Source organism: Cydia amplana, chromosome 27, assembly GCF_948474715.1.
Source record: "Cydia amplana chromosome 27, ilCydAmpl1.1, whole genome shotgun sequence".
Taxonomy (NCBI): domain Eukaryota; kingdom Metazoa; phylum Arthropoda; class Insecta; order Lepidoptera; family Tortricidae; genus Cydia; species Cydia amplana.
Genome location: NC_086095.1, coordinates 922,795 through 937,095, shown reverse-complemented (window position 1 = coordinate 937,095; position 14,301 = coordinate 922,795). Strand labels below are relative to the sequence as shown.

At 36.3% G+C, this 14,301-nt stretch overlaps 1 protein-coding gene across 1 annotated transcript; it reads right to left on the bottom strand.

Annotated features, from left to right (window-relative positions):
• Positions 1 to 1,876: 1,876 nt before the first annotated feature.
• LOC134660386 (uncharacterized) lies at positions 1,877 to 4,025 on the bottom strand. The gene is made up of 3 exons (XM_063516120.1): positions 3,854 to 4,025; positions 2,962 to 3,087; positions 1,877 to 2,247 (listed from the first exon to the last, which is right to left on the bottom strand). Exons 1-3 carry the CDS (start codon positions 3,987 to 3,989, stop codon positions 1,877 to 1,879), a joined length of 633 nt encoding a protein of 210 aa, XP_063372190.1. The 5' UTR covers positions 3,990 to 4,025.
• Positions 4,026 to 14,301: the final 10,276 nt, after the last annotated feature.

The following is a 14,301-nucleotide window of genomic DNA, read 5'->3' as shown; positions in this document are numbered from 1 at the left end:
CCTTCGTTGTCGGTATCTGTTCCATAATTTAAGTCAACGCCATTTACATCCCGAAGTCCCTTATTAAATTTGTATTTCCCTTCATTGTCCAGATTATGTTCCCGATTGATAACGACCATTTCTTTGGGCGTAGGTTCCGAGTGAAATTCTCCAATATCATCTGTGTGTTTATTCTCTGAAATTTACATATTTTATAAGATAAATGCTGTCATCGGTTTACCTTTGTTTGTTCGCCAATTTTTCTGTAGAATATTGTTTCACAGAAAATTTTTCAAGTAATTTCATATTACAAAATACACAGAATACACAGAATATTTAACTCAAACAATTTTAGTTCGGTTTAGTTACATTTCACAGAAAAAAATAAAAAATTGTTTCGTTTTAAGGATAATTTATCCATGTAATTTCATTTCACAGAATCATCAATATGTATAAAAATTGCTTCTTGTAAATATGGTTCACCAAAATTTAAAATACAGAACAGTTATTTAGTCGAACATTAATTTCATAGAATAATAAAATAAAATATTAAAGAATATTAAAATAGAATATTAAAGTATTCTTCATACATATTTTTGTTAAGCCGAAAGTCATTGTAACGTTAACAAAAACATTGCGGGTAAAATCATATGAAATGTTGACGCAAATGAATGTCCAATGTTGCGGAGTTGTTATTGTTGGAGATATAGGTACCTATTCTTGATCGAGGCGTGCTCCGCATCTGCTCCGGCGCTGCGGGCAAAGCAGCCCCTTCGCCCTTGCGTATCAAAGCGCAGGCACAAATGCCTCAGTCGCTACGGCTAGCGGCTCACATTGTGCTCTGCACTTTGCTACGGCGGGCGAGGGCTGCTTCCCCTCCGCGCCTCCGGCTTTTTACATACACTCTAGGGGTAGGCAGACAAGACCACGTGGATAGTGCGGTGCTCCGATTCTGATTTTGGTTAGTTAGACTTTTAAGTTTAAGTGCGTCTATGTGTATTTGAAGTGTGTTTTATTTAAATGAATACTAGGTGAAAGGTAATTTAGTGAAGTAATAATAGTTAAAATCAATATTCTGTGTACGACAGTACAGGTCGTATCATTTAAAAATCTTTCAATAAATATTCTGAATTTTAATAAAGTTACATAGTATGTTTCTTTAAAATGAATAATCGAAGAAACAAAAATAATTGTAACAAAAATGTGGGATTCGATTATTCTATGAATAATTTTCTTTAAAACAAAATTCGGCAAAAAATTTGACGGTAAAATAAGGGTACACCGCTGTCATCACATTAATAGTAATGTGGGTGACAGCTGGGTGAATCGGGGGTGCCTTTGTTTCCCGTTAAGTTTTAAGTCATAATGTACCTATTATTGTTTGTCATATTATCATTAGTCCTAAAAGTGAAACCGTTAACTTTTCAGGATTTTCGTAAGGTTATCCTATACATAGGTAGGTTAGGTTAGGTTTGTTTTATGACAATTGTTTTATGCAAATGCGGACAAACAATACATTATGACATAAAACTTTCTGGGAAACAATAGAGACCCGGGTGAATCGACTTTTTAGTCAGTTATTGCTGATAATCTGTAAACCCGCGATTAGGTATTTTAAAACATCATGCATTTGGTTGTATTAGCCTGTTCCATATTGGGACAACATTTAACATTTCTCTTAACAAATTGTGCCACTTTTGTTCCCAGACACCATCTATTCGTTGGAAAAATTGCAATGATATCTGATCATTATTTAGTATAATCTAAAATAATATTTAAATAATTATTAAATGGAACAGAATTGCTTTTGTCGTTCGATTTTAAAACAAAACAAATGCAATTCTATTTTTAATGACATTGATTTATTAACTGAAATTTTTTCTTGTATCGTGTACCACTACAGTATAACTTCATTTATATTATCAATGATATGCGTACCTTTCTGGCCATCGCCGCGTTTGAAATTCCTAACCAGCGTCCTTATTTTCTCAATCAATTCACTCATATCTACACTTCCAATCCCTTGCAGCATATTATGCAACGCCAAATATACAATATCTTCACCCATCTGCTTTTCCGGTTGCAGTTCATTTATTTCTATATTGTTCTTCTGTTTCACCGTTTTGATGTAGATATTACCATTTTCTGGTGCCGGTGTTGTGGCGTCTGAGTCTTCGTCATCTAGAGCCTCTAATAACGAGGCTAGCTTATTAGTTAGATAGCTTTTCGTTTTTGGGTTGTTTATTCTAAGAAAGTAATTGTCCGAGTCTGAAATTAAATATTACAGTTTCAAATAGATAATCTAGAATTTTACAATTGTTGTGAGGTTATTGTTAAGAGGAAAGTGGATGACCGATTATATCCTCCTCAGGCCCAAGGTCCTACCTATAGTAAGTATTTAGTGCGATGTAATTTAAACCATGTTCAATTGGAACAGAGTCGCTTTTGCTTTGTTTCGTTCAATTTTCAAACAACGCAAAATCAACTCTATTTCCTACAATTTAGCTTCCAATTTTGGATGTTTCGTTTGTATGGCTGGGCCTTAGGAGGCAAATATTCTTTCGGGCAATCAGAGACACCGGGACCCCATGTTTGAAACGAGGAATGACCCGTATACCGGGACCCACTTTTCAATCTATACATCTTATAAAACAAAGTCCCCCGCCGCGTCTGTCTGTATGTATGTTCACGATAAACTCACAAGCTACTGAACGGATTTTTATGCGGTTTCCACCTGTCAATAGAGTGATTCTAGAAGAAGGTTTAAATTTAAATGTATAATTTGTTAAGGGCCGACCGGGCTGTGTCCGGGCCGGAGCTTCCAGCGCTTACTTTTCTATGACAGATGATAGGTGATTACGCGATGCTTTCCATAGAAAAGGAAGCTCCGGAAGCTCCGGCCCGGATACGGCCCGGTCTAACGTGAGTCTTAACCCGTGTGAAGCCGGGGTGGGTCGCTATTTTGAATTAAAACCGTCTTACCTATAGACCTCTTACTTCTGTATCGTCTCTCGTTGTTGTCAACACCAATGTAATATTCCGGTATTTCTGTAGGAGCTTCATCATTATCTGTGACGTCTTCTATTACTCCTACGGTCTCTGTTGATTCTGAAACATATATTTAGTGATATGAACGTGAATACGTCAGTAAGGGTTACATATCGAGGTAACTAACTCCATGAACGCCTCACTATTAGCCATCGCGTATATAATTCCTCATCATGCTGTCGTGCGCGAGGACAAAACAACGACCAAAGTGCGCATGGTCCTAGACTCGAGAAGCAAGACAAGTATCGCGATATAATTTCATTATTTTTACAATGTAATGCTGATACGTTGAGCGAAATATCTTAGGCCAGCCCTCTCATCCGCCAAAGCCTCTACTATTTTACTGTATTTATTACTGTATAAGGCCGTTGACTTATACAGGGTGGTTTTTGTTATTGGGTCAGTCAGGGAAGCTACCAGATCTCGTGCTTCTACGCGAAAATGGTCTTTGAAGACCTTTCCTCGATTTCAAATTACTGAAGATTGGCTTTTACAGATTATGGAAAAAACATACAGGCTGCGAGAAAAAGGTCATTTTTAACAAACTTTTTTTTATGCCTATCGATCCCATTTCTATTGAGGATCAAAAGCTTGGAATCAAAAAAAAATCAGGCTAGAAAAGCCACAAATGTAGGAAAACTTCCCATACAATTTGTATGAAAATGAAAACTATTTTTGTTTACATGGTGTTTTGTTATTCCAATCGATTCCATTCCTATCCAGTATCAATAGTTTCTTTGTGATGAACTTACGGTAATTTACTAAAAAGCTACAAATTAAAGAAAACTTTTTCCATACATTTACTATGGAGAAAATGTGAAATTACCTCTCTCCCTCTTGCTGAGCAGGTTGTCAATGTCAACGAAGACGTTTGTCAAAATGACGGTAAACGTGAAAGCGATCACCAGCAGACTGACGCAGAACACCCTGTAGAACACGCCTTCGCAGTCGCATCGTGACATCGGATATACAGGGTGGACGCAAGTGCTGTCGACAAAAAGAAATATTTAAGAACACTAAAGGATGACTTACGTTAGACCGGGCCGTGTCCGGGACGGAGCTTCCAGCGCTTACTTTTCTATGACTGATGACTGGTGATCACGTGATGCATTCCATAGAAAACGAAACGCCGGAAGCTCTACACACACTACACACACTACAACACAACACTTAACTATTACCAACCAGTACAACTTGTAATTTTATATAAATATCGATTATCCCATGTATCACAACAATGCTTAACGTAAAATGTATCCACGAATGTCGTGTCGGTACAAACCCGATAGGGTTTCACGGCACTTTTCTGTTTGATTTATTATAAGATTTTAGTATAGAATAAAAAAAAAAAAAAAAAAAAAACTAATTAGTCTAGACACATTGTGATAAATGACAATTCTAATCGAGATAGGAATGTAGGTACGGATGACACGGTGTTATCTAAATATCGATAGTTATTTCAAAACAGAGTTCGTAAATAAATAGCAATGACGTCTTCATAATGTAAGTCTTCATAGAGCGGCCAAGGTGTTCACAATATCTGAACATGCACTCTAACGCCTTGACAATAGAGGCGTGTTCAGATATTTGTGAGCGCCTTGACCGCTCCGATATATCTGATGGCGACTGTACAGTCAGCATCAATAATAGCAGATGAGACGTACTAATAGTAGATTGTTAACCAAGGGATGAAAGGCACCCATTTCTGTCGAGGTAGTTTGGCGCTCGAATGCAGGGAGATCGCCAATAGTCCGAGACTGAAATGGTGCCTTTTACCCAAGTTAAACACTACTTTTCATTTCGAATACGAGGAAAGTAAAATACATGTGCATTAAAAAAACGGCCAGGTGCTAGTCTGAATCGCCCACCGAGCGTTCCGTACAAATTTAACTATTTTTTTTTACTTTAACAAATTTATAGTTTTCAGAATTTTTCCTGCACTTGTTGTGTAAGACGATATTACATGGCAAATTTCATAGTTCTAGGTCAACGGGAAGTACCCTATACATTTTGATTCTTTTGAGAGTGTCGGAATATACGTCTTTTATACGTTAAGGTAACTTAAAAGTTTGATTTTTTGACGGCTTCAAGGGACTGTAGACCTGAGTATAATACGGTTTTAATTTCAACTTGATAAAGGACGCGTTCCTGAGATAAAGGGTCTTGACCGACAGGCAGATGGACGGACAACAAAGCGATCCTATACGGGTTCCGGTTGTTTCTTTTAATGTACCGTAAAATGGGGTCAGTAGGGACAAAACTGACATTCATACCTAAATTATATTTTAATAAAAAATAAAATTGTTTTTTACATGTTGCAAACAGATTTTTATACATATTAAATGTTCCGGTCGTTTGTGTTATAGTTTTTTTATGATTTTGTGTAGTTCCATTTTATAACTTAAAGATAAACACGAAATAGTAAGAAATCCCAGCTCACCCCGTAGTTGGGGTGAGGAGGGATTTCCTACTAAGGTAAGTTTGGAAAATTGTTGGATCGACACTTTGGGATTATGAACATTATAATAGCTTGATTTGTTATTAGAATATACAGGGTGCTTCCTGTAATAGGGGAAATAAATTAAACTAAAGGCTGTACTGTACTCCTCAAACTGACCAACATTTGTTCAGCAACTTTTAAAAATTATGAATCCTTTAGACTTCCTCTTTTTCATACAAAATAAATATTGCCTTCAATGTACGCTGATATCAGTGTGTTTGACGTTGCTTGTCACGCTTTAACCCATTCATGGCCACGAACCGCCGAGCGTACACAATACGCCAGGCCACCATACAAATCGTTTTTAGCTAAAACGCATGACTCAGCTTATGGGTCTCGAGCCTGGCGCGAACGGTAAATAAATCGCCGCTTATGAAGCCGGCCAGTTGGACAGCATTATGCAACATTTTTACTAACCACCGATTTTCTGTGCCTATCAAAAAAGAAACTATTTATTGCAGTTTGTAGGAGTGAATATTTTTACTTTCTACAAGCGTTTAATGTCTGACCAAGCTAAGTTGGTAGCAAATTTTATAGCCCAGCCTGTGCAAGTGTTCATTTAAACGTCATAATTTCATATAAGTATGACATTTAAATTACACTTAGGTACTCAGCCTGTGCTATCAAAATCGCTGCCAACTTAGCTTAGTCTGATTCTAGTTAACTTGCCGTGTTTTTTGTTGTTGTTTTTTAGGGCAAATCTTGGAAGTTAAATTAGAACCGTTTCCCGATTTAGATGAAATTTTGCATACGTATGTAAATCGAATGCAATATTATGATGAACAAAATACGAAATCGCTAAACAGCACAGGAGGAGTATAAAGTCGCCAACGAATAAATCGTGACTAAATAATATTTCCATGTTACTCCAAAATACATCTCTAATAGGGGGGATGGGATGAATCACATCTTGAACTCTTGTGACAAATACCACATGTAAGATAATACCGCCGCCGCCGTTCGGATGCATTCCTTGTTTATTGTCCAAGTGTGTCCGATAAGCTTACACCTGGTCGGTCATTATCTTTGTTTTGGTAAACGCCATTATATTAGTAACAATAGAGAACTTAAAATGTATTATAGTACTTACTTTCTAATCTGCCGTAGAAACCACGATGTTTGAAAAAACTTGTAAATATTTGTCACAAACTATTTGTTATACAATACATATTAGTTAGTGGTGACTGTTTCAACCGCCTTGTTCTATATTGAAACGAAAAAAAAATAACTTTAACATCATTGTTACTAGGTAATTGCCTAAGATACAATACAACGATCACCAAATATTATGACATAAAAGTACAGTGGGAAAAAATCCTCGTTGCCTTACCCCTCATACAAAACAAAATATTATTATACTACGGCTTGGTTCCTACAAATTGTTGCTTACCATCATCCAAACAGTAATCAGTTGTAAAATGGTACAATATCAAACAGCTTCAACATGAAATAAGCTTTAAAACCAGCCAATAAAGTTTATTTTAGCCTGCTACGGAAACATTAGCAGTTTTTACAAGTAGCGCCAGGCCACGGTGACCCATACCTTGAGCCCTGTCAATAACTTCTGATATATATATATTTTTTGTATTTTTTCAATATAGATTTTTCTGTTTGCTTGCATCGCATTATGTATCTAGAATTTCAGTATATTTACTATATTGCACTGATAGTAAACCGAACTTGAATATTCGAGACCCTGTTTTCATTAAAAAAAACGTGTTTATAATTTTTATCCTAATATGCCTTATAGAAATGATTGTTAGCTTATATGTTACTTACGTTATTACATCAAATTACGTTTCGTTTAAGTTTAAATCAGAATTTATTCAGGACTCACATGTGAGTCACTGGCCCTGCGGAACTGTTTGAGCATGACCCATACGCTGAGTCGCTGGCCCTGAATGGGTTAAACATAACAAAATTTGCAATACATTGCGTCTTAGAATAAACTTTAAAGTGTAATAAAAATCAAAACATGAGTTATTTTCAAAAGTTGCTGAACAAATGTTGGTCAGTTTGAGAAGTACACAGTTTAATTTATTGCTCCTGTTACAGGAAGCACCCTGTATATATTACGTATAGCAGTAGCTTATAAAAACCAACTCACCCCTTCGTCATCCCTTCTCTCCCCAATCATGACCCAACTGGTAATAGGTAGGGGTCACATACCTGGTTTCACCGAAATCGAAAAAACCGGAAAACCGGGTTTTCAGTCAATTGCCAAAACCGGGTTTTGACTTTGATAAAACCGGCTTTTTCGAGGTTTTCGATTTTACAGTTTTATAAACATAGTTTAATTATTTTGATGAACAACAATTCCTTCAGAGTTTGTTATATTTAGAACAACACAATACATTATACGATGTTCGTATACGTATTATATAAAAAACTGCTTACTATTTTCACTAAATACCCCTTAATTTCCTGTACTACGCAGTTTAAATAACATTTTAGTACGAATGTTCGTTGATCTCTAGTTAAAAATGTTGATTGTAGTAATTATAACAAAATACAATCTCGCGATATTTACTATGTACAATTTTCTTCTTCGTTCCTTCAGGTTAGAAATGGCTAAGAAAGTGTTGTTCCTATCTGTCCAGTCCATGATAGCCTTCCACATCAGATTTCTTATATCCTCAGCTGATGTAGTGGCCGCAACCAAATCAAATCCCTTGTAACTTACCTCGTTTAGCGAGTTGGGTATTATCAGCGGTGGGTGTTTCCTGAAGGAGGACTACGTCAACTCCGTTGTCACGTAATATTTAGCTCAGGCATTCCGTTTCAGAATTGCTGACTGACCATCCATGAGGTTAAAAACTTTATTGATGGAATTTGATGGTCTTGGTTAAGATAGAGTAAATAGAAATGTCGTGGAAGACTGAATAATAAAGCATTGATCCTAAAAAATACTTGCTTATTTTACAAATTATATGTAACATCGAAATCACCGAAAAAACCGGAAACCCGGTTTTGCTGTTGCACAAAAACCGAAAAACCGGTTTTCTAAAATACGCACGGTTTTGTGACCCCTAGTAATAGGTATGTAAGAGTTCCGCTTAAAAAATAAAAACAAAAGTTTGACTCGTGAAGGATTCGAACCTCCGACCTCCGATAGTAAGGATCGTTTATTTCAAGAATGAATCGGCGCTCTACCAACTGAGCTAACGAGTCTGATGTATCACACGCCGAATACTGTGATCAGTTGAAGAAAAATGACGTAGACGTGTTGCACAATATGATGCAATAGTGCATCAGCCTCTGAACAAGACGTCATAGTGCCGCGCCTCCTATAGTAAACGTCATAAACCAAAATAATCAAAATATGTAAACAGAGACGATTCACAATAAGTCAAATTATAAGTATTATAACTATTAAATACATAAAAACCCCTACGCAATGAAACCCTTTTATGCCAGAAATGCCTTACATCATTTTGGAAAAGAGCTGATACTCTTCAAACCGCTGAATCGATTTTTATCAAACTTAGTCAAAACCAATGCAAGGAAACTCGCTTTCACGTAAAAAATACCGCATCGAAATCAGTTCATCCGTTCAAGAGCTACGATGGCACAGACAGACATATTGCCTCAAACGTATAACACCCGCCTTTTTGCGTCGGGGATTAAAAAAAGAAAACTTACTTGGAAAGTTAAATGCTCTAGTGCAGAGACGTATCACTTTCTGCACACCTTTTAGAACAACAATGACCCTCAATGAGAAATGAAAAAACTATGAAGATTTTCTTAGAAGCAATTAAAAAACAAAAAGTTTGACTCGTGAAGGATTCGAACCTCCGACCTCCGATAGTAAGGACCGTTTATTTCAAGAATGAATCGGCGCTCTACCAACTGAGCTAACGAGTCTGATGCATCACACGCCGAATACTGTGATCAATTGAAGAAAAATGACGTAGACGTGTTGCACAATATGATGCAATAGTGCAGCGGTGGGCAACCCGCGGCCCGCGGGCCGCATGCGGCCCGTGAACCTGTCACTTGCGGCCCGCGAGCCTGCCTGTCTATTTTGTATGTAATATTTACAATCGACAATGTCTACTCCAGTCATAAATTTTAACAAAGTGCGGCCCGCGTCAACTTCGTTACCTACTATGTGGCCCTTGGCTGCTAAAAGGTTGCCGACCGCTGCAATAGTGCATCAGCCTGTGAAGAAGACGTTATACTAAACGTCATAAGTCATAACATAAACCAAAATAATTAAAATAATGTTTCAAACAATGATGAAGATCTTTGATCAGAATATCAATAAATGCTCTGATATTTAGATTAAGATAATATTTTTGATCCTTTGACAAATTAAAAGTGCTTGTTGCGGGTTTGTCCACCGTTATTATTAGGCCTATTTGAATAAATAATATATTGAGGGTCTCTATTGTTTACCAAAAAGTTTTAAGTCATAATGTATTGTTTGCCCGCATTTTCGTTAGTCAATTCATTTGGTTCAGAAACGCCTCACTTTTCAGGATTGCCATAAAACAAACCTAACCTAACCTATCTATGGGATAACCTTACGAAAATCCTGAAAGGTTAACGGTTTCAGTTTTATGACTAATGATAATATGGCAAACGGCGGATAAGGGTGTCGTACGAGGCGATTAAGTTCACAAACGAAGCAAGAAGCTATTTTGTCACAGGGGAGATGGTCCTCTTAGCATCGGTTTGAAATCCATCTAGGAGAAGGATACTCCAAAATAAAACCCGGAATGGAGTTTCCGTAAGGCGCGAGTATAGGGTCCAACCTGAAATAAGCGGCAGATTCCTGCCGCCGACCTGTCTCCACACGTATTGGCTCGCCTTTCCTGTGGGATAAGACAGTGAAGCCGAGAGGGTAATGCAGGTGCTGGGCATCCCTGCGTTTCCTTAATTCCTTCCCAGGCGGTGTAATGTCTTACACCATAAATCGTCTGCAATAGACGCTAAGACTGATGATGATGAGCAGAAAAGAAAAGTGCCACTTTGATCCCTCCTAGCAGGGAAGAACAAGCCCGTTTTTGAATTGGTGATGTGAAAAATAAAATAAAAATTACCTTATTTTTCAGTTTCCAAAAATTCACAAACGTTTACGTGTATTGGTCTCAAGGATCGCCGCTACAGTGCCATATACCTGGTAGCGAATAGGAAGTTTAAAAAACTATAAGCAAAGAGGTGATAAGTATACCATCCTTTTATCAAACACTCTTCTATTTAGTAGGCGCAGCCGCCATTCCAAGATATGATTGTTTACAGTACATGGTGCTACTGGGTCAATTTCTGAACACGATTTTTTTTCTGTCCGTGATGAAAATCGCGGGTTAGCATCAGACAATACTTACCAATTTTTTTTTACATAAAGAAGTCACACTTTCACACCGAGTTCCATATGAATTCACTGATTAGTTGGTTTTTAGAGTACACATAAAAACACCTAAAGGCTCAAATTACTACTCCCGTGCCCTGTCCGGAATCTACTTTTGAGCATAATGAAAAATCCTACGAAAAATTCTACATTAGTATCACTAATTTAGTGTCAAATACTTAAACTAGATGATATTTACTATCACTGAGCACATATACTATTAACTTCATTGTGGTAAATAACTCGTGATCGATGTTTAAATTTTGTCCGAGCGCGCGAGTAAAATTTCGTCGGCAAAACTCAAAGGGCTCTGACAGCCGACGTTTGTATTTGAACCGCCTCGTGTCCCGCCTCACCTGTACTGGCAGTATTCGGCTGTCTCTCAAAGCAAGCGGATGTAAGTCAAGCCGCGGCGTGTTCGAGCAAATCGCGTAAGTATTTCGGAATCCGGGTGGGCGACAATTTTTTTCTAATTTCGATGCCCCTTATAAATTTTATTTTCCACATAGCTTTTCAATAGCAATTGTCATATTTAGGAGCCCTTTATGTATCTTTATGTAAGCGATAACATAACAGTTTGGTCAAACACGATTTAAATTTTTGGCGAATTTTTTTATTACGAATTCTAATTTCCGTGCCCTAATTCCCATAACAAATTTACCTAAAACAGCTGATTAAGTGGCACGGGAATTAGAAAGTATTACATATATTGTCAACAAAACTTTTATTGGGGGCACTGTAAGTTAATTGGCAATGTTTACGTCATATTATTATTACTTATATATATTGGCATTGAATATATATTATATGTAATAATAATACGACGTATATCTTTCTATTTTACATTTAAGGAAATCTTAAAGAATGCACAAAAATCTGTGAATAGTTTTTTAGTATAAGTACTATTGTACTTACATACAGGATCGACCCGAATAACCCGGGCAATTTTAATACGTAAGGCAAGGTGGGGTAAGACGACACCGGGGTAAGACTATCACTTGTATGGAATCCTTGTACTGTTAGTCTTGCCCCACCTTACCTTATTCATTGATCATATTATAACATTAAAATATTATATAAACATAAAACTATTTCTGGAATTATTACATATTATAATACCTGTACCTAAGGTTACATGAAACAAAATGAATCACATTTGCAATGTTTTGTTTTTGTACATTTGACAGCTGACAGCGTATGCCGTATAAAGTTTAAATATCTGGGAGACCTAGCTTTGCTTGGAAAACATATAGGTACCTACCTACCTAAAAACTCAAAAATGCGCGTTTTTCCAGAGATAACACCTACCTAGATAGATTTTTCACCCCAGAAAACCCTCATATATGATAAAATTTCATCGAAATCGTTAGAGCCGTTTCCGAGATCCCCGAAATATATACAAGAATTGCTCGTTTAATAGATTAGTTGTTATAAATTAGCTTTTCTAATACAAGAAAAATTAAATATATCCTATTCTTACTATATTATAAATGCGAAAGTATCTCTGTCTGTCTGTCTGTTATCTCGTCACGCTTAAACCGCTGAACCAATATCATGTTGATGATATTTGACATGGAGATAGTTTGAGGCCCGGGGAAGGACAAAGGATCTGGGGACACGGCAGTGCCGCCCTAATAACATTTAATTTGAACATGTAATCTAAGAATTAATGCACTTTAAAATCCCTTAGTTTTGTCACTGACACAATCACTCACAATCATCATTATTCTAAGGTACTTCTAGCATACCCACAAGTTCCAAATTTGAAACGTAATTAGGTTTAAGCTTTTTAAGCCAATAAAAATCTAATAATACTGCAATATTAGTCACGTTCTAAAGATCTAATAACTGCATAAATAAGTTTGTAATCCTATAGAAATATATGCGATAACAAATTTACCTTTTAGTTCTTACAATTAGTAGGGAAAGTAAAGGTACACTACGATGTACGATGTGAGTATGAATAAAGATGTATATAGTTATGATATGTGTATACATAGTATCAGTATGGTATGGGTATGATTACCTGAAAAGAAGGACAGCCTACAAAAAGAGATGGGATCCTATCAAAAACATTACATGTAAAAAGATGCAAGTCTCGCAACACAGTTCTACTACTACAAAAAAAGTTTTGAGATGTAATGTGAAACCAAGTCGGTTATTTTAGACAATGCCAGGGGGGTATTAAAACCGTAATACTATTAGATACCTTATTAGGGTTCCGTAGCCAAATGGCAAAAAACGGAACCCTTATGGATTCGTCATGTCTGTCTGTCTGTGATAGTCTTACCCCGGTGATAGTCTTACCCCACCTTACCTCATATGTGGTTAAACAATTGTTTGTGTTATGAATTTATGAAGGCAGCATATTCGATTTCTTCAGATTAACTTACACAATAACTTCTTCTCTTTGTGCCCCTATTTATTTCTTAGTATCATTTCCTATACGGCCATAAAGCAGATCATACACCTTGTACCTATCTACATGCAGATACATAATGACACTTTTTAATGAATAGTTTTGTATGTAAGGCGGACATGTTTACGCAACTACTCAAAGTATTGTTTTGAAATATATATATTTTACTAAGAAAGAGAGATTAGTTGCCATTAAAATCAAGGAAACTATTAGTCAAATACGTAGTTTTTAGTGTATCATACTTTCGTAGATTTGTCGTCCGAAACTAAAATTAAAGTAGATAAATATGTTCGATGCCGCTTCAGTATGGTTGAAGTATATTATTGTAGATTAAAATATACATAAATAATAGTTTTAACTACCAAAATAAGCTAAGAAAACAATTCCTGTGCCATGTTCTAATTTCCGTGCTAGTAAAATCTAATTCCCATGGACACACTAATTCCCGTGCCCTGACCAAAATTTTAAATTGAAATAACTTTTATAGTTTTATGAATATTTTTACCCCATAAGAAAATTAATGTTTATTATATTTTTTATCAAATTATCAGCATATTTTTTTTTGTGTAATGTTGGTATTTCAAAATTCCATGGGAATTAGACAAAAATGCTCGTTTGGTGAAATTGACCCTACTTTCCCGAACTAGTGCGGGAATGAGCACTTTCCGTGCGTCTGTCGAAAGTATAAAGTGCCATATGTACTGTAAAACATTGTACGATACACGTGCGAATAGGTAAATAACTATTTCATCACACTTGCTCGAAAAAGATGGTGTACTGAAGGGTAATGGCGTATATGTTGTTCCAGCGGGAGTTATGGATTGTAAAAAAAGCTTTAACTCCCTCTTAAAGCATTCTATTTTTAATTATGTCACTGTGTTCTAGGTTAAATAATAATAATAATAATTAAGCCTTTTATTTCCAATAGAACCAATCATATCCTAGCTTAACACATCATTCCTTAACGTATCATTAATTAGATAGAAGTTAATTTATTGATTA